Raw genomic sequence first — 20,816 nt, forward strand, 5'->3', positions numbered from 1 at the left:
TCGTTAGGAGTATATTTTGTATTTAATAGTTCTATATTTTGAGTTTAGCTTGGTGTGACTGATTTAATTGGGTTCCACAGAGATTTGGAGTTTTAAGATAAAGATAAATGTTTATTTGCAAGAACGTAGGTACATAAGTTACAAGATGTTAGGGTGATAATTCGGGTTTGCATTTACATTCAGCCATTTATTGGCGTGCAAAATTCTTAGAACATTGCATTAAATTATCTCTTTCTAATTTTCGTTTTAGTTTTTTAATTAGATTATTGCAAAAGTTGTATAAGTCTCTCCAACTGTAAAAATTTGATTTATTTAGTATACATTCTAAATAAATCAATCCCGTCTAGACTGTTAAGCTAGCAGTGTCATGAACTAATGCTACAGAATACATAACTAGTATGTATCCAAAGTCAAGTATATGATACAATATTACAGAGACGTATAGTTCTCACGGTTAATACATTAAGTTAAGAAATGTATAAGGTCCCCATGGTCTAAGAAAGATACACATTAATAAGATTTGGAGGTGTAAAGGCTCTCCGAGTGTCAAAGAATTAAAAAATAAAAAAGTGTATGAAATACATGTTTCACGTCAATCAAAAGACTGTTAAGCTAACAATTTTACAGAATACATAACTACTATGTATCTAATAAGTCAATGTCGTAATCAAAATAACTAAACATAAATACATAAGGTTGAACAGTCAGTAACAACAACGCCCTATGCCTCTCCGGGACACTGCTAGAAAAACTATGACAGCTTCTGAGGCTGGATACTTGGCCATAATGGCCATGGTTCCTTGTCTCCCAAGAAGTCATCTATTTTATAGTATCCCTCAAACAAATAATGTCAATTTTGTGTGTTCTATGCGTTATTTAACCTTTTAATTATTTTTTGTGGTTCCTTACAATGTATAGTCGGACATTTTTTCAACATTTAAGTCTTTTTTTATTTCAATAAGAGTTATAGGTTCTTTTTGATAGGGTCTAAACTAAACTGAATGAGTTTTGTGAGTTTTGTTTTATTCGTATTAACTTGGAGATTGTGATTCTGTAGCCATTCCGCTTCAGGAGTTAATAAGGATCAGAGGGCCTACCGCGAAAACCACGTTCGACGTGTTGCCTCTCTCTCGCCCTTGTAAATTCGTACGTAAATGTGACAGGGAGGCAACACGTCGAACGTGGTTCGCGGTAGGCCCTCAGATCATAGCGTAATAATTAACATACACTATTACTCACACACACTTAGTTACCTACCTCATTTCGACTGTTAAGTGTGACCTTAATTCATAGTTAGTTCCTACTTCCTTCCTACACTTATATTTGTATTTACCTTTATAGTTATTTGTTTTACAAGGGGGCAAAGTTGTTGTTTAACCGCTCGTGATAATTGATACCCGAGTAAGCGAAAGATTGCAAACTTGAGCGTTGCGAGGGTTTCAAGGCACGAGGGTCAATCAAATTATGCCATCGAGTGAAACACAACATTTTTCACCACACCAACGCGAGGAAAATAATAGCTGTAAAATATCAAACAAAATAAAACCAAACCAAAACCAAATGAACGTCATTTAATACTGTATCATTCAAAATCATCCTTTAAAAGTCAATTCTAGCAGCCGACTTAAGGACACAACTCCAAAGCATCAGATTGCTTTGTCCCACATGTGGATAAAATGCAACTTTCTCATCAGTTTTTGAATATTCAAGAGAGCCAGCTGGTGTGGTGAAATATATATTGATTCTAACATTAATATTTTTTATATAAAAGCTTTCCATTAAGAGATTTTGTAACGAGTACAGTGAATCCGTTTTTAAGTTTTACCAGAATATATTTTGTACAGTTCAGCGTGTAAAAATATAGGTACAGCATACATATAGGTACATTCAGTATTCAAATTGTGCAATAATAACAAATATGTATATATCAACTTAAGAAATTAATAAAGTTTGTTATTAACTCACTGGTGTTTCATTTTCTATGATAAAAAATATCATAATTTAGGATTACAATCTTCACACAAGGATGATTTTTATCGGTTGGGGAAGACACTATTTTCGGTTTTTCGCAGCACTACTTTCTGTCATTTTGGTTTTTATCGTTTCGGGATCTCACTATTATCGATTTTTCACAGCAATACTTTTTATCGTTTCGGTAACTCACTATTTTTATGGCGCATTTACATTCGCGTGAGAGAGTTTACCGCGAATGTAAACGCCGTTACTTTCCATAAGCTAATTTTCATTATGTTGGCAGGCATAACTCTCGTTCGTCAGACGTCAAACCAAACCGTTTGACAGGTTTGACACTTAAGTACGTAGTATGAAGTTCCGTCTCTTAGAACGTAGTGATTATATGCTCTTTGGAACTAAAGGAACGATAACGTCAATGTCATGAATAGCCATAGACAATACAACTCTGTATACAGGGGGCCTACCGCGAAAGCCGAAATTTGCAAATTACGGAGATCATTCTCTGTTACTCTCACTTAGACGTAATTAGAGTGACAGGGAAAAATGCCCGCAATCGACGAACTTTGATTTACGCGGTTATAGCCCTGGGGGCCTACCGCGAAAACCGAAATTCGCAAATTGCGGGGATCTTTCTCTCACTAAGACGTAATTAGAGTGACAGAGAAAAATCGAAGTTCGACAATTGCGGGCATTTTCCTGTCACTCTAATTACGTCTTAGTGAGAGTAAAAGAGAAAGATCCCCGCAATTTGCGAATTACGGTTTTCGGAAAGAGAAGAGTCGTAAAATGTATTGGGCCCCATACATTTAACAACTCTTCTCTTTACGCACAGACTCTAGCCCTGTTTACTTACGAGCGTGTTGGCATGAATTTCAAAATAGGGTGAGATACAACTGCAAATTTCTGTACCTATCTCTTCTCCCAACTCAATACATTTTATGAAAAGTATCTAAATAAGATTAAAGGGTACATTTTTAATAATTACTTACGTACAAAGATTTGTAGGGTTCCATACCGTCAAAGGACAAAACGGAACTGTGACGTATTCTGCTCCGCATTACAAAAAGGTTTTATTTATGGTTTACTTTTCATGTATTATTTTCTATTTGGTTTTAGAACCATGTCACAGTAAAATAGAATAATTTGAAATGTATGTAACCATGGCAGTCTGAAAATATCGTCGTAACAGCGATGACCTATTAATTGTAATTCTTTATATATATTTTTGTGTTCAGTTTATCCAAGTGTTTCAATAAATAACGCGAGTTCAACACATCTGGCGACCGTGCATAAATAAAAAATAAAGATGGAATCGTGGAAACGCAAACGAACACAGTTCAGAAGAGAATTTACAACTCTCGCGGACAAGACGGCGAAGGCGGTGGAGAATAAAGATTCGGCAGCACCGCAGATTTTCGACCTCCTGTCCGAAGCGGCTTCGAGTTTGTTTGAAGCTGAAGCCACATTGCGAGACTTATGGGTCGAAAGTGAAGAATTTGACGAGGAACAATTTCATTCAGACCAAGAAAAGGCGATGCAATATAAAATACATTGGCATCAAGTAAAAGCCGCATTTTCAAAACCACTTCCTTGCATCAGTAGTGCGTCGTCGCTACATTCAGCACAATCCAGCATCCAGCGAAGCCTTAAGCTGCCCAAGTTGGAGTTGGTTAAGTTCGACGGGAATATCAAATCCTGGCTCTCATTTTGGGGTCAATTTAAGAAAATTCACGAAGATAAAGTAATGGACGCAACTGATAAGTACCAATATCTTTTACAATCAATGACCCCAAATAGCAGCGCACGACAGCTTGTCGAGAGTTACCCACCTTGCGCAGAGAACTACAGTAAGGCAGTGGAAGCTCTAAAGGCTAGATTTGCTGGAGACGACTTACTCATTGAAACTTACGTAAGAGGTTTGTTAACATTGATGCAACAAAGAGGAGAGCCTAAAAACTTGTCGAATTTGTACGATAACCTGCAAACACACCTGCAAGCATTGGAAACACTCGGCGTGACAAAAGACAAGTACGCTTCAATGCTGTTTCCTATGATAGAGTCGGCACTGCCAGAAAGCATACTTCGTGCTTGGCACCGCAGTCAATCTGAAACCAGGGACCTAGCCAACCTGATGCAGTTCCTGAGAAAAGAGGTGGAATCTGAAGAACGGATTAAGCTAGCCAGAAGTAAAATGGAAGATATTACCCTAGCAGAGCAAAAGCCACCCACCGCTTGTTTTGTACAGTTGACAGAAGCCAAGAGTAATAAAGAAGCTTCCCGCAGACAAGGTGAGACATTTACATCAGCATGCATATGGTGTAGCAAGGACAACCACTCAGCCGTCGAGTGCTACAAAGCGGCCAAAATGACAGTGAGTGATCGTATCGAATTTATCAAAGGCAAAAAAGCCTGTTTAATTTGCTTGAAAGGCAACCACATTGCAAAGAAATGCAAATCTTTCCCAAAATGTCTATATTGCAAAAAGCGTCATTTTACAATCATGTGCGTCGACATTCCAGCGGATCAAGGCAGCAGCAATAAACAGTCGGAGACATTCAATAACGTGTCGTGTGTACAAAAGTCTGCAAGTACAACTTTATTGCAAACCGTGATGGTGAAACTTGTACACGACAAGAAAGAGGTCAGTATTAGAGCATTTATTGACAATGGTGCACAACGGTCCCACATAAAGAAAGACCTAGTGCAGAAGCTCGGCCTAAAATCTATCAGAAAAGAGGTAATAAGTCATTGTTTGTTCGGCGGGTTCGAGACGAAAAAGGAAGACTACGGAGTGTTTGACATATGCGTCAAGAACGTCGAAAACGACTTTTCTATGAATTTATCTGTTTTAGAACAAACAAATATTTGTAATTTTTTACCTAAAATAAGATCTTCTGTAATACTAGAGCAGCTGCGTCGAAAAAATATTATTTTGAACGACTCCATGACCGACTCTCCTGACGAAGTAAGTTTATTGATAGGTGCTGACTATTCTGGGTTACTACTTACAGGCGACGTAATACAATTAGATAATAACTTGACTGCTATAAAGACGAAATTTGGGTGGACCGTTCAAGGTCCTATAACGGGGCTTTACAGTTCCATGACAAACTCGACGACGACTTTCCATTGCTTAACAAAGATTGATCTTACAGATTTGTGGTCTTTGGAGGCGATAGGTATCAACGATCCCGCGGTACAAGCAACTAAGACAGCGCGCGATGAAGAAGTCCTCAGATCCTTCGAAGAAAACATCAAGGTCAATGAAGAAGGTCGTTATGAGGTAAGTTTACCCTGGCGTGACGTTCCGCGACCAAAAACTAATTACGATCTTGCCAAAAAGAGGTTAGATAGCACCATGGCTCGCCTTAAGCAGCTCGGTAAGCTCGAAGATTACGACAAGGTATTTCGCGAGTGGTTACAGCTAAACATCATTGAGGAAGCACCTGACCATTCTGTCCAAGGCCATTACACGGGACATCATGGTGTGATCAAGACCTCCAGTTTGACAACCAAGCTGCGTCCAGTTTTTGATTGCTCAGCCAAGGACAGGCATGGGATTTCATTAGTTGCTGATCTCGAACGTAAGAAAACTGGTACTGTTGCCATGCACGTTGAAGAAGAGTCTTTCCTAGACAGATTAACCTACTTCTCAAGCTACATCAAGTTGGTTAGAATGTTGTGCTGGATGTTACGATTCAAGAAAAAATCGACATCGAAGGAACTAACTTACGAAGAGTTCGAATACGCTGAGAATACACTAATAAGGTTAATACAAAATAAGTGCGTAAACTCTTTAATAAATAATCAAAACATACAAACCTTTGCGGATAAAAATGGCATTTTACGTCTAAACACGAAACTGTCACTTGGTAATGAAAATTACAATTTCAAGTTCCCCGTGATCCTTCCTGGTTCTGATCCGATAGTTCGGCGTCTAGTTGAGTATAGGCACATCGAGCTTAAGCACACTGGAGCACAAACGTTACTCAATAATCTACGTCAAAACTTTTGGATTATCGGTGTCAGGAAATTAGTCCGTAACGTTATACATCGCTGTATAAGATGCAAAAGATTTAAAGCAAAACGATGCCAAGCACCCACTGGAGTTTTACCAAAGGAACGAATGGAAGCGAGCACGGCATTTCAACATTCGGGCGCCGATCTAGCTGGACTTTTGACTTTACGCTCTGGTGCAAAGGCGTGGATCGTTCTATTTACCTGTGCTACCTACCGTGCTGTGCACCTAGAAGTGGTGGAGTCGCTGTCAACAGGTGAGTTTTTAATGGCACTAAGAAGATTTGTAGCACGACGTGGACGGGTAGAAACGTTATTTAGCGATAACGCTACAAATTTTCGCGGCCTGGACAATGCGTTTGGTTCCCTAGATTGGGACGAAATTCAACGATTTTCCTCAATAACGCGTAAAGAAGAGGGAATTTCGATAGCTAAAGTGGAAAATAATCAATAAACCAGGCAGTCGACTAGTTTCGATGGATTTATTTTGCGAACTGACGTACAAAAATATAAACAGTCAAAATAACATTAGAATTTAAATATGGAATTAAAAAAGAACTTAAGACTAGACATAGATAATAGTGTAAACGTATCAAAACCTATTTACATATACACCCTTAACATCCCACCCCCTTGTGTGCGAAAGCACACAAAACTAGCCAGACTAGATATAAACTGAGACTTTATGCCTCTAATCTGACCAATTTTTTAGAAGGTCGACGAAGAATTCCACCTGATGTGGCTACGTCCAACACCCTGACCACTCCGTCTCTGCCAGGGAATGTAGCAACGACGCGGCCGCGTGGCCAGGTTCCTCGGGGTAGGTTCTGGTCTACAATGATGACTAAGTCGCCAAGAGTCAAGTCGTGCTCTCTGTTCTCCGCTATCTGGCGAGGTTGCATGGTTGGCAGAATTTCTTTTACCCATCGGTTCCAAAAGTGGTCGGCCAATCTCAACGCCTTCCTCCAGTCAGCACGTCTTAAAAGGTCTCGGTCGTCAAGGGTTGCAGGCAGAACCTGGTTAGAAGATGAGCCAATTAGAAAGTGGAAGGGCGTTAGGGTTTCCTGGTCTTCAGGGCCAATAGGGACATGGGTCAGAGGTCGAGAATTTACAATTGCCTCAGCTTCTAGAAGGAGAGTTACTAGGACTTCGGGATTAGGTTCTCTTTCTCGTAATGTGGCATTCAGCGCGACTTTGACGGTGCGAATAAGTCTCTCCCAGCATCCGCCGAAAAAAGGAGCAGCGGCAGGGATAAAGCTCCACTTTATTCCTCTATTGGCAGCAAAATCGTAGACCTCGTTCTGATAAAATTCGCGTAGAATTCGGTCTGCACCAACAAAACATGTACCGTTGTCAGAATATACAGTATTGGGAGCGCCTCTTCTAGCAATAAACCGTCGCAGGCTCATTATTGCGGAGTCAGCAGAAAGGGAATGTACAAGCTCCAGGTGAACGGCTCTGGATGTCATGCAGGTGTACAGGGCCACATAACGTTTCTCTTGTCTTCGGCCGATCTTGGTATTTATCGGGCCGAAATAATCCAAGCCAGTGTACGTGAATGGGCGGCGGTGGTGGGCAAGCCGCTGAGGAGGAAGGTTACCGGTCATCGGATTCATTGGCTTTGCTCTTTTGATGCGACAGAACAAACATTTGCTGGTGACGCTTCGAACAGTACTGCGCAGATGAAGAAGCCAATATTTTTGTCGAACCTCATTGACCACCATTTCATTGTTTGCATGTCCAGCCTTGCGATGGTAGAAATTGACCAATAAGCGCACTACTGGGTGTCGTCCATCTAGAATGATTGGAAACTTGATCTCGGAACCGACGTCTTGTACGGCAACGATTCTGCCAGCTAGGTGCAACAAGTTGTCTGGCCCCATTCTGGGAGAAAGCTTCGCCAGGCGACTACTCTTTGGTATCAATTCTCCACGTTCTATTATTGGGATTTCGTCACTAAATGATTCAGACTGTACTTTCTTCAGGACGTGCCTTTCTGCGGCTTCCATAAGTTCCGCTGTCAGGGGGATTAGAGTGGTGGACGTAGGTCTATTCGTACGTTGACGAAGCCTAACATCGGTGCTAGGAGCAATGCGACCTACGCGATCTAAAGCCGAGCGAAATTTAGACGCAGCTTGCAAAACGCGAGCAGTAGCACGAAGTAATCGTAGCCAGTCACTAAAACGACTGAAATCCGCGGTAATTGTCAGATGACCAACCACAAGTCCAGAAGTCTGCTTCCGCTCTTCCTGGACTATAGGCTGACCAGCTGGTTCAACAGGCCAATTCTCCGGTGGATCGAGAAGGAACGAGGGACCTGTAAACCATCGGTGGTTAGGATTAAGATGAAGCGGCTTAATCCTAGTGGCATCGTCCGCAACGTTCAAATCAGTTGGGACCCATTTCCAATCTTGCACGCGCGTATTTTCTGTAATTTCTCCTACGCGATGGGCCACAAAGGGTTTGTACGTTCGTGCGTCACTTCTGAGCCAACCGAGGACAGTTCTTGAATCTGTCCACAGGAAAGTTCGTAAAGGTTTTTTCTTATGAAACTCTTTAATAGTGACAGCAAGGCGAGAAGCTATCAAAGCGCCCTGCAATTCTAGACGAGGAATTGAAATGGGCTTCAAAGGTGAGACTCTCGTCTTACTGGTGATGAGTGCGAGCTTGACTGTACCATCTGCATACAATAAGCGCCAATAAGCGACGGTGGCAAAGGCCAACTCGCTTGCGTCCGCGAAAATGTGTAGCTCCCTGTGTAGAGGTTCTCCATTGAGCTTGGCGTACCATCGTGAAATCCTAATTGTAGATACGTCAGACAGTTCCTTAAACCACTCGTTCCACTTTAAAATCTGTGATGGTGGAAATGGTGTGTCCCAGTCAATATTGGATCTCCACGCCTCCTGAAGCAGTATACGCCCTTTGACCACTATTGGGCCCAACAAACCTAGTGGGTCGTATACTTTCATGAGGTGGGACAACACTTTGCGTTTATTAAAACTGCCCTGTAGTATGAGACCTTCTAAACCAGTCCTAAATCCGACAGTGTCCGAAATAGGATCCCATGAAACACCTAAGGCTCTGACGCTACTTGATTCACTGCCAAGTGACATCTCACTAGGCTGGACGGCGCGCAGTTCAGTCGGTATAAGACGCAATGCTCCCTGATCGTTAGAATTCCAGCCACACATTTCGAAACATGCGTTACGATGAATAGTCACAACATCGGATGCCATCTGTGCAGCTTCGTCAACATCGTCCAGACTATCCAAGAAATCGTCCATATAGGAACTATGGATACTTGCGTTGGCTGCCGCTGGATACGAATCTTGGTGTGACATAGCGTTTTTATGTTTAATGTACAACGCAGTGAAAGGGCTGGACGATGCTCCAAAAATGACAGCTGTCATCCGATATTCTTTTAGAGGCATTGTTTCCCTTGACTGAACGTCGCGCCATAAAAAACGTAGTGCGTCACGATCTTGTTCACGGATTTTTATTTGAGGAAACATTTCCTTAATATCAGCTGTTATAGCAACAGCGCCCTCTCTGAACCGAAATAAAATACCTAATAAATTTTCTAAAAGATCAGGTCCTTGAAGCAGCAACGAGTTTAATGAAACACCCTGATTAGTCGCGGCTGCGTCGTGGACAACACGAAGTTTACGTTTTTGTGGATGGTACACGCCAAAATGAGGCAAATACCACCTTATTCTTGCGTTAATGTCACTTTTATTAGGTTCAGATTCGGTTTTTAATTTATTTTTATTGTTATTCACACTTGACAGCTCAATGTCAAAATTTGTTTCTGTTTTATTCGGACTGACTGTACTAGGTTGTAAGTTATCAGATAAGGTGTGAATTTTATTTGAATAATCGCCTAAATTGGTATCGTGTTTGAGATCAATGCTGGTGTTGACGCTTTTAGTGATAAGATGATTATAATAAGTGCCGGAATCGCACTCCTCAGCATAATTTTTAGCAATCATGTTATCAATAAACTTTTTATACGCGTCAGCGAAGGCGGGCTCACGAATCATTCTCCTTTCGAGGCTTAGAAATCTTGATAAAGCTTGCGGGCAGCTATCGGGAACACACTGTATGTTGTCACGCCACGGAAGACCTACTTCATATCTACCGGTCGGTAAGCGTGTGGTGGTAGCATCAAGAATCTCGACGGCACGGGAGTCTAGCTTGCTAAATAGAGTCTCGCGCTTAGAGATACCGAGCGAGTCGAGTTTGTATTGCTCCTTTATCAGTGACTCCAGGCGTTCATTTTCAGAAGGTTCAGTGCGGTCTAACTGACAATGGTTGACGAACTCGACTGGCTTGGTTTTGCTACTCGTTGGTCCATACAAAGTCCACCCAAGCAAAGTGCGACAAGCGGCGGGCTCGTTACGTCTGCCTTCACAAACCTCGCGACATATTGACAGATGCCAATGCTCAGCACCAATAAGTACGGTTGGTGTAGCGTCAGCATATGTCAAGTATTCGGCTAGGTCTTTTAAGTGAGCATAAGATTCAATAGTCTCTCTAGATAGAGTTTGTTCGTTCAAGCCTAACGATTGTACAGCCTTAGCATGATTTACCAAATGGATATCAGATTCATATTTACCTCTTATGTAAAAGTCAACGTATCTTACCTTTGTAGTTTTTTGTAAACCCATGATACCATTGACAGTTATGAACTCTTCAGGTCTTATTAAACCTAAGCGAGCAGCCACTTTACAATCGATCATAGTCGCAGTGCTGCCATCATCGAGAAACGCGAAGGTTTCATAGCTGCCATTTGGCCCTGACAGTGTCACTGGTAAAACTTTCAACATTGTAATATTTGAACATATTTCATTAGATGTTTTATGTTGATTACACGATATACCTATATTTGACACAGTCACATTATTGTCCGACACCTGGATATCACTTTCAGCCGCAGGAACGCAAATGACGTTATTAATCCGTGTATCGGGTGTAGGCGGTGATCTAAACGTATCCTGCCTGCCGTGCAAAAGAGGGTTGTGTCGAAAAGTACAACCATCGACCCCGCAAGGGTTGCTTTTGCATAATTTCCATAGGTGTGAGTTGTCTTTTAGACATTTATAACAAACTTTGTGTTCACGCAACCATCGCCACCTATCGTCAACAGATAACGACGTAAATTGAGTACAGTTTTTAATATTGTGGGATTTTTTACAATAAACACACTCTATGTTACCAGTTGTTTTATTTTTGTCATGAGTGACGGCATGTATATTTTCACGTTTAAATGGTTTATTCATTGGAAAATGTACTCGTGATTGTTGCGGTATAGACATAGAAAGCCCTACTTCTGGCGATAAAGCGAATTTAATATAGCGTTCGTGTTCGCGTGTTAGAAAGTCAGATAAAAGTTCTAACTTTGACTTGAGATGGTTTGACGTTTCTGACAAATCTGACGCATAATCAGACCATCTCATTTTCATTAAAGGGTTAAATTTTCCTAGAATATTATGAAACAGCTCTGGCGATTGTAAATATTCTCGTAGGCCGAGTAATTTCATAGTAGACAAAGAATTGCGTACCTTATTAGCGAAAATACCTATCTCCTTTAGGTCAGGCCCGAGCCGAGGCAGCGTTTTTAAAATCTGTACTTCGCCGAAGACAATCATTTCGGGACAAGCAAATGTACGTTCGAGTGCTGCCATGATATCTTCGGAAGCTGCCGCGGTGTTGAGTAAAGAGGCGACGGCCTCCCGGGCGGGCCCGCGGAGTGCGTTGTATAGACGCGCCGTATTTTCTGCGGGGGAATAAGAAGTTTTAGTACTATCAAATAAGTATTTAAATTGAAGCCATTGTGACGAGTTGCCATAGAAAATTGGAAGCTCAATTTTAGCTTTTCTTGGCACGTCTCGTGCGGCGAGCGCTTTAGCTGCGGCAGCCGTATCGGCAATAGCTTGTAAAAGCGTGGCAGAGCCGGTTATTGGCTCGGTTTGGTCTTGACGGCGGCGGCACTCTTCATTTTCATGATCATTATTAATAAAATCAATCACTGCATTATCGTGGCCGTTTTGACGTTTGACGTCTTCACGCAATAAAGGTGAATTAATACGGTTATTTACTACATTACACTCTACAGTAGGTTCTGGACGTAAATTTATAGGGGGATCGGCAGTCTTGGTGGTAACTACCGCTATATGAGGCGGAATAGTTACACCCACTTCGGCCCGTGTGTCTACGGGTTGCCTTTCCTGATTTACGTCACGAACCCAAGATGCTGTACGAGAATATGCATTACTAACCGTGTGATTGGATCGCTCCTCGGCTTCTAAGGCGGCTATTTTCGCTTCAAGTTCAAGCTGTTCTACCTGTTTAAACTGCTCAAGGAGTTTCCGTTGGTTGTCGAGCTCGCGTTGAAAGAGCTCCTGTTCCCTTTCTATGCTTTTGCGGGCCAAGTGGGCCTCCGCGGTCAATCGTCGTGCCCTAATCGTGGCCGATGATCGCGTAGAGCTCGAAGCGCGAGACCTGCAACTGAGGGGAACATTAACTTGTTCGGCGCTGGTGCCGGTTGGGAGGCACTCGCGAGACGTCCCGGGGATTTGCGGGTCGGAAGCCGCGGGTGGTACGGTGGCGTCGGCCGCACCGTGGTCCAACTTTTTGGACTGGCCGAGCCTACCCGTGGCAGGGGTACCCGTTTCCGAGCGCGTCATTTTAGCGCTTTTAGCCGACTGCTTGGTTTTAGATCGCAAGATCATGAGTGAGGAAGAAGGACCAAATAAAGAAGAGGGAATTTCGATAGCTAAAGTGGAAAATAATCAATAAACCAGGCAGTCGACTAGTTTCGATGGATTTATTTTGCGAACTGACGTACAAAAATATAAACAGTCAAAATAACATTAGAATTTAAATATGGAATTAAAAAAGAACTTAAGACTAGACATAGATAATAGTGTAAACGTATCAAAACCTATTTACATATACACCCTTAACAACGCGGATCAAGTGGAATTTTTTGCCTCCGGCTGCTCCTTGGTGGGGAGGGTTCTACGAAAGATTGATAGGATTTCTAAAACAAATCCTTCGTCGAGTCTTAGGAAAGGCATCTATCTCGCTTATGGAACTGCAAACGGTGCTCTGTGACTGTGAAGCGGTAATAAACAGCAGGCCACTCACATACGTAGGTGGTCAGAGGGATCTGCAACCGTTGACCCCCTCAATGTTTATTCAGCCGTTGATGTCAAATCGTTCAACCGACTTTGATGAAGTTGACAGAGTAGCCCTTAACGTCAGGCAACGATATTGCCAAGATTTGCGTGAACATTTGCGTAAACGTTTCAGGGACGAGTACATAAGTTCACTCGTACAAAAGCGTGAGCGGAATGGACCTGTACAACTTCAGCCTGGAGACGTCGTCTTGGTGGAGACTGAAGATAAGCGTGTGACATGGCCACTGGCCATAGTTGAAGAGGTTTACCCTGGTGCTGATGGCATGAGTAGAGTGGTTCGAGTTAGAACTGCAGCCGGAACAAAGGTGAGACCTGTACAACGCATTTTTCCTCTTGAGTTAAACTCTCATGACCGACTTGACTCGTCTTTTAGGCTAGTTGATACTGACTGTACTAGACAAACACAAACAGAGACAAATGATAGTAGTGAGGTACGATCGACACGAGCCAGAAGGTTGCCACAACATCTGTTTGACTATATTCTGGACTAGAGTAGCTTAACCTTCCGGTTCTTCCCGTTTGGGAGTGTGACGTATTCTGCTCCGCATTACAAAAAGGTTTTATTTATGGTTTACTTTTCATGTATTATTTTCTATTTGGTTTTAGAACCATGTCACAGTAAAATAGAATAATTTGAAATGTATGTAACCATGGCAGTCTGAAAATATCGTCGTAACAGCGATGACCTATTAATTGTTATTCTTTATATATATTTTTGTGTTCAGTTTATCCAAGTGTTTCAATAAATAACGCGAGTTCAACACAGGAACCTTTAATAGGGTCACTCGAGTCTGTCTATCCATTTGTATGTCACAACCAAGTTGATCCGATACTACAATACAACTACTACTGAGTTAAATTTTGGTGCACATGTGTAGGTAACGTTAATAAATACATTTTGAACGTGAGAACCATTATTGACGTGAAAGCTAGAAAAAAAAGTTACAACCGTATTAGACTATAGCATGCCTCTGCTAACTCTTCTGGCATCGTTGGCAAAGATGGGGGCCAATATTTGTAGGATTTGAGCCTGCAATCTTCGGTCTCGTAATGCGGGTACCGACATTCTCTCTCTGGCATCTGGAAATTATAATTAGTCTTTAAAAAGAGGTGCTAGTTTGATAACAACATTTTTAAACTTAATCACCATATTTCCCCCTTTTACGGGTTGAACTCTCAAAAAACCTGAAATACGTGTTTACTCAATTATCGTTAGGAATACTCTAACTCTTGTTTCCCCATACAAACTTTGGACCCCCATTTCACCTCTTTAGGGGTGAATTTCGAAAAATCCTTTCTTAGTGCACCCCTAGACCTTGTAAAAAACCTACCTGCCAAATTTGAAATCTCTAGAACCAGCGGTTTAGGCTGTGCGTTGATATGTCAGTCAGTCAGTCAATCAGTCAGTTTCTTCTTTTATATATTTAGATTCCATGTAACGGTAAATGGAGTAAACAGAAGAGTAACGAGTAGTTCAAACAAAACAGAAACTAACTAGAAGATTAACCCTTGGAGTGGCAGGCCGTCGACTCCCGACCGATTGTGTCATTTAAATTTCAAATATTCATTGAAATAAAGTGAAAATTTCAACAACTCAAAAACGACATATGCCACTTGAAGAGTTAAGATGAAATTTAGCATATAATATTTATTTTACTGCGACAATGCAGTGTTTAGAGTGTCATCAAATTACACTGATTATGGAAGCCGAAAGTGAAAATAGGAATTTTGTAATCAGACATCGCAGTCTCATTCAATTTTGACTTGTTAAAATTTTCTTGATTTGTGTCTTTGGATAAGTGCGATTGGCGATAAAAATCTTGTGACAAATTTAAATCAGTAATAATATAAAAGAATACTTACAGCAATGATTCGATTTGCTTTTAGATTAAACGTCCCGTTTGCCATTTGGATATGTTAATAATGATGGAGCCGCTACGGTAATAGTAAAAAGTTATTTTATCTAGTTGTATTGGTTCTTGCTTTCATTGATGGCAGTATGTACTAAAGAGTAATGTATGGTCCTAGGAAGATACTAATAGTGGTGGATCCGTAAGTATTTCAAAGTACCCACTATCCTTATCGTGTAAAACAAACGTTTTTTAATGAATGCTAAATAAGTACCAAACACGCGTTCTCGGTACTATAAGTTTAATTTTTCGTGTTATAAAAGTACAACATTATCAACGTACTGAATCTGAATCAATGTTGTTACATTTACCTTGGTGCTCGATTTTTTCAGTAATAGCTTTTCACTGCTGCTGACTTGTATTTATTAATGATATTAAATTCCTGTTTCTCTCAAAGAACCCGACATTAACTTTGAATCTGTAAATCGTAATAATAATGGGATAACTGACAGTTTTTAGTGATCTAGATTATCCTTTCACTGCAAAATTCGAATTAGCGATGATAAATTGAGCTCTAATGTCAGTTATATCGATAGCTTTAATCAAAATAAGAAATTTATTTGTGCCAAAAATCCATCCTTATCAGAGAAAAGTACATTTTTGGGTAATAGAGTGGGGTAAGGAAATGAAAATAAAAGATATGATATCGCATTTCCTATCGATACTTTAACCTTTTGTATTTGGCTTTAAAAGGTAAACAATTACGATAAAGCAAGCAAGCCTCAATATTACCGATAAAGTTGTAGCTGTGTAAGGAGCTTTTGCCTTGCCATACTAGACATTTTACCTGATTCACCCTTTGTCGGTCAGCCAGCCAATACTTGTCAATTGGTTAAAGATACGACAAGAAATGCATCATGACTGTCATTTGCCACTTCCTTTACCCGATCTATTGCCCAAAAATTTACGTTGCGTCGATATGGACGAATGCTTGGCCCAAATAAATGTATTATTTCCATTAAAACCGCGACATAACTATAAGAAGACGAATTCTCAACAAAAAACCGAACAGTGCGATAACAAGACAATCTAGATCATAAAAAACGTTCAGTCATTCCAATAGCATTATGATTTACAGACCTGATGTTAAGACTCCTTGGTTTACTTGGTTGATGTAATTTTACTATCCTCTATGCTGCAACAAAATATTATTAAAATATTATTATATACACTGCCTTTAAGAAAAGGTCCTTTTCTACATGATTTTATGCGTATTTGGTTACTGTACAACGTTATTCGGTTTCCTTGTAATAAGAGATCAGTACTTATTTTTGCAGTCGCGTCTCAGACTTTCGGTCGTCTTTCCGCGGGATTTACCTTCGAGGCTAGCTCGGCTCGCGGCTTGTCTTATGTCTCGGCCATAGCTATATCATCATCATCATCATCTCAGCCATAAGACGGACGTCCACTGCTGAACATAGGCCTCCCCCTTGGACAGCTATATATAATATTTTATCTCTTCAAACTTCTATGAAATTATGACGTTTAAAATACATAACATTTGCACAGCCTGTGCTAATAAAATCGCTGCGAAGTTAGCTTGGTCTGACTGATTTACAAAAAGGGAGAAAATACAGAGTGGCCCAAAAAGACGTTGACAAGCATTCGGCTATAATTGTTGATAATTTTAACAAAAACCTATATTTTGAGGATTATACGTTTTGTTTTAGTTAAATGATAGTGATAGGTTGTAGATTTATAGTTTGGTAAGTCATTTCCATAAGTAGAAAGAAGCGGAAAATAAAAAAAAAATACGATTGTACCCCCATAGACAATGAGAATTTCGCGCGTTTTTCTAATAACAAAGTGGGTTTGCATTGCAAGAGCATAATTTTAGTGACTTTTTGGAAAAGACGTATAAATAAGAAAAATATTCCTAAAATTTATTTGTCAACATATTTTTGGGCCTTGTACGATTAATTAAAACTAAAAAGATAATCAAACTAAAATATGACCTAAAGTTACCCAAAATACTTACATATTAGATGCGCCGTTTCACTGACACAAACTGAAATAATGTTTATAAAAAAATAAATTCCACTTATTTTTGGCTACACAGTTTTATGAAATCATTGGTTAATACTGTTATTAGGTATTGGTAAAAAAACTTAACTAATGCCCCTTTTGTATGTAGTTGTGTACAGGTTCCATACTTAAAATAATTGACATTGACAACTAGGAGCCTACCGTGAAAATCGAAATTCGCAAATTGCGGGGATCTTTTTCTTTTACACTCACTAAGACGTAATTAGAGTGAAAGAGAAAAATGCCCACAATTGACGAAGTTCGATTTTCGCGGTTATAGCCCTATTTCTGCTGTCTTCACATCTTCTTGAAAAATGAATTATAAGTGGACAGGATTAATTGGCATTTGCCATAACAAAGTGAGACAATGTCTTCATTAATGTCCGATTTGTATGAAAATAGGACGGTTATAGTGACACTCCCTCACTTTGTTCTATAAAATCGATGCGTAGTTAGCTTGGACGGGCTCTAAGTAAATAGCGAGTCAGCAAACCCTACTTCGATAGGAAGTAGGGTTACAGTTAGGGTATGTGCGGAAAGAGAAGAGTCGTGGAATGTATGGGGCCCAATACATTCAAGCTAATTTGTTTGTCAATATATACTAACGGTATGACATGTCATATGTAAAGTAAACCTTAAATGGCTCAACAATTAAAGTCCGTGACTGTACGGTCACGTCTGAAAATATCGACACGAAAAATGTGCCAAAAATATGAATACACTACCTTAATATATGGGCAATAAAGTCGTGTATACACATTTTTGGCACTTTTTTCGTATCGATATTTTCAGACATAACCGTACAAATGTCAAAATATGGAACGTTTCTCCGAATACTTCACCACAACGTACAAAAGGGAATTTAGTAGTTTTTACCTATGAGAGATCCGAAACATTTGGAACTTTCACAGAAACTGCATGCCATTTAATTCGACCGCCCTTTTTATAGTTTTACAACGCATGCGCATTGTTTCTCTTGAAATTATTCAAGGTAGTCAAATTATAGTAGAAATACTCCACTCGAAAATCCATTCTGTAAATTAAAGCAGTACTGCTTTAATTTACAGAATGGAATTGTGATAACAGTAAGTAAAGTTGTCGGTTAACAAAATAGTGCGACTCCCCTGGTACACACCATTATACATATATAAACGAGCAATTTACATATTTTGGGGATCTTGGAAACGGCTCTAACGATTTCGATGAAATTTGCTAAATGGGAACCCCCATTTAGCATGTGCGAATAGGTAATTCGCAACTCGTGTCGATTTATCGCCACTCGTTTCGAATTTCCTATTTTTCGCACTTGTATCGTAATGTACTATTACGAGCAAGTGTGATAAAAAAAGTTTTTCTTCTCTCCTATTCGGAAGTTCAACTTTCATAGGCTGATAGCCGGGTGGAAAACTGCATTTCCCAACCTAGGGTGGGAAGTAAAAAAAAATTGTACTTCGAGCAACGGCTAACAGCCATATATGCCATATTATTAAGTTAAAAGTGTTAAAACTTTTATATTAGCTTCCGCATTTTCAGGCCAAGTACATATTACGAAATTAAATGGCCATTGCAATGCATTGTTAAAAAAAAATTTTTCGTCGGTTAAGAGAATTAAGGACTGGAATTGGCGTTATTTACATTTTGATCAGAAAAAAAATCTAACACCATAGACAATCTGATCTTAAATTGGGATGTCTCTAAACGGTCTTAAATGTATACGCGCCTTAAAAAAAGTGAAACTGAATGAATAAATGTAGTAACCGTAGATATAGATTCCATTAATTTGCATACAGATATAATCCTCCGAGAGTTGCGAGGTGTCAATGTTCATAAAGGTGCTGGATCAGATGGAATACATCCACTTTTAGTCTCAAAATGTGCAGCTGAACTTGCTGAACCTGTTGCGTATATTTTCCGTTATTCTCTGAAGACAGGAATATTTCCATGCATATGGAAATCCTCTTTAATAACACCTATACCCAAAACAACAGAGGGTAAGGCACATATTGATCAGTATAGACCTATCTCTAAACTATGCGTCTTTGGCAAGATTTTTGAAAAGATTGTTACAAATCAATTATTTTCTGCATTGAAACACCACATATCTGAACATCAACACGGTTTCTTTAAATGTAGGAGTGTCGAATCCAATATGTTGACCTTCACAGACTTTATTCTTCAAGCCATGGACACAAACCAACAGGTGGATGTCGTGTACACCGACTTTTCAAAAGCATTCGATAAAATTAATCATGATCTGCTCATAAACAAGCTTTTGAGCGCCGGTGTGCACGGCAGCCTTCTGAGATGGATCGACTCATATATACGTAACCGTAATCAAGCCGTATGTGTTAAAGGGTACTGTTCTAATTATCTTAGCGTGCCTTCTGGTATTCCTCAGGGATCCCACCTGGGGCCCCTATTATTTACAATTTATATCAATGATATCGGTAAAACACTTAATAATTCCAATCAGTTATTATATGCTGACGACACGAAGCTATTTAAAATAGTTACCTCAATCAAAGATTGTTGGGACTTGCAGGATGATCTTAGAACGTTGTCGTCATACTGTTTACAAAATCAATTATTTTTAAATGCTGATAAGTGCTCTGTCATCAGTTATACCCGCAAAAAAAAACCAATAATATTTAATTATGACCTTTGTGGTAATACACTGAAACGTGCTACTAATATTAGAGATTTAGGTATCATAATGGATGATAAGGTATCTTTTAATGCACATATAGATAAAATAGTTCTAAGAGCATTTCGAAATTTAGGCCTCATCAATCGACTCAGTAAACCCTTTCAATCCAATAAAACTTTGAAAATACTTTACTTTTCGTTTGTAAGATCCATATTAGACTTCGGTAGTGTTGTATGGAGCCCTTACTTTCAGTGCCATAAATCTAGAATAGAGAAAGTCCAGAAGAAATTTATTAAAATACTCAACTATCGCAATTTTCGTATTAACTCAAGTTACCAGGAATCCCTACAACACTACCAACTTCTATCTCTAGAAAATAGACGCAAACTGACTGATGCGACTACTTTATTCAAAATTATAAATAATTTTATCGATTCTCCTACTTTGCTATCTAAAATAAGGCTTTAGTGTAGTAATCGTCCAGCTCGCTCCTCACGTAAAAAATATCTATTTTCACCCCCCCACTTGAAGAAAAAATACACAAAAAATTGTTTTCTCTCCCGTGCGCCTGAACTGAAATGTATAATAATCAATTTTTGCATATAAACCCTTTTAATGTATCCACTTTAACTTTTAAAAACGAAATACGTAATTGCTTATTGAAATCCCCGATAATTTGAACATTGAATATTGTAAAACCTAAATGATATACATATATATGTGTGTGTGTTGTATCAGAAGGATAAAGATTGTAAGAAATCATTTAATATTTCCTATTTACTGTCATTTAATTACACTGTTAACCGGATTACTTCGGCAACTTAACTGACAGCGGAAGGCTTCCAATATAAATATATTATATACATATATGTATATAAAGAAATGCTGTAAACCTGTCTGTTGTGTTGCACGATCAATCTATTTACCACTCAGTATCAACTCCTATGTTTCCACAATATAACTTGAAAAATGTTTCGGCACTGTTTGTCTTCTCCGTAGTCCATTTATTGTATCTTTTCATGTAATGACTGTTTGTTGCCA

The 20,816-nt window shown here is 39.6% G+C and overlaps 2 protein-coding genes across 2 annotated transcripts in view; both read right to left on the reverse strand.

Moving 5' to 3' along the window:
- The window catches only part of LOC133521813 (cilia- and flagella-associated protein 52), a 355,058-nt gene that overhangs the window by 251,693 nt on the left and 82,549 nt on the right, over positions 1–20,816 (reverse strand). The gene's annotated exons all lie outside the window — the stretch shown is intronic.
- LOC133521805 (uncharacterized) lies at positions 9,134–12,954 on the reverse strand. Its single transcript, XM_061856873.1, has 2 exons — positions 12,270–12,954; positions 9,134–11,767 (listed from the first exon to the last, which is right to left on the reverse strand). Exons 1-2 carry the CDS (start codon positions 12,720–12,722, stop codon positions 11,636–11,638), a joined length of 585 nt encoding a protein of 194 aa, XP_061712857.1. The 5' UTR covers positions 12,723–12,954; the 3' UTR covers positions 9,134–11,635.

The sequence above is a fragment of the Cydia pomonella genome, chromosome 10 (genome assembly GCF_033807575.1).
Source record: "Cydia pomonella isolate Wapato2018A chromosome 10, ilCydPomo1, whole genome shotgun sequence".
NCBI lineage: Eukaryota > Metazoa > Arthropoda > Insecta > Lepidoptera > Tortricidae > Cydia > Cydia pomonella.

Excerpts from the sequence above, each read along its gene's own strand:
- LOC133521805 (XM_061856873.1), bottom strand. The coding sequence starts at position 12,722 with ATGATCTTGCGATCTAAAACCAAGCAGTCGGCTAAAAGCGCTAAAATG. Across the intron at positions 11,768-12,269 it reads AGGAGCGATCCAATCACACG|AAAATACGGCGCGTCTATAC; the intron begins GTTAGTAATGCA and ends ATTCCCCCGCAG.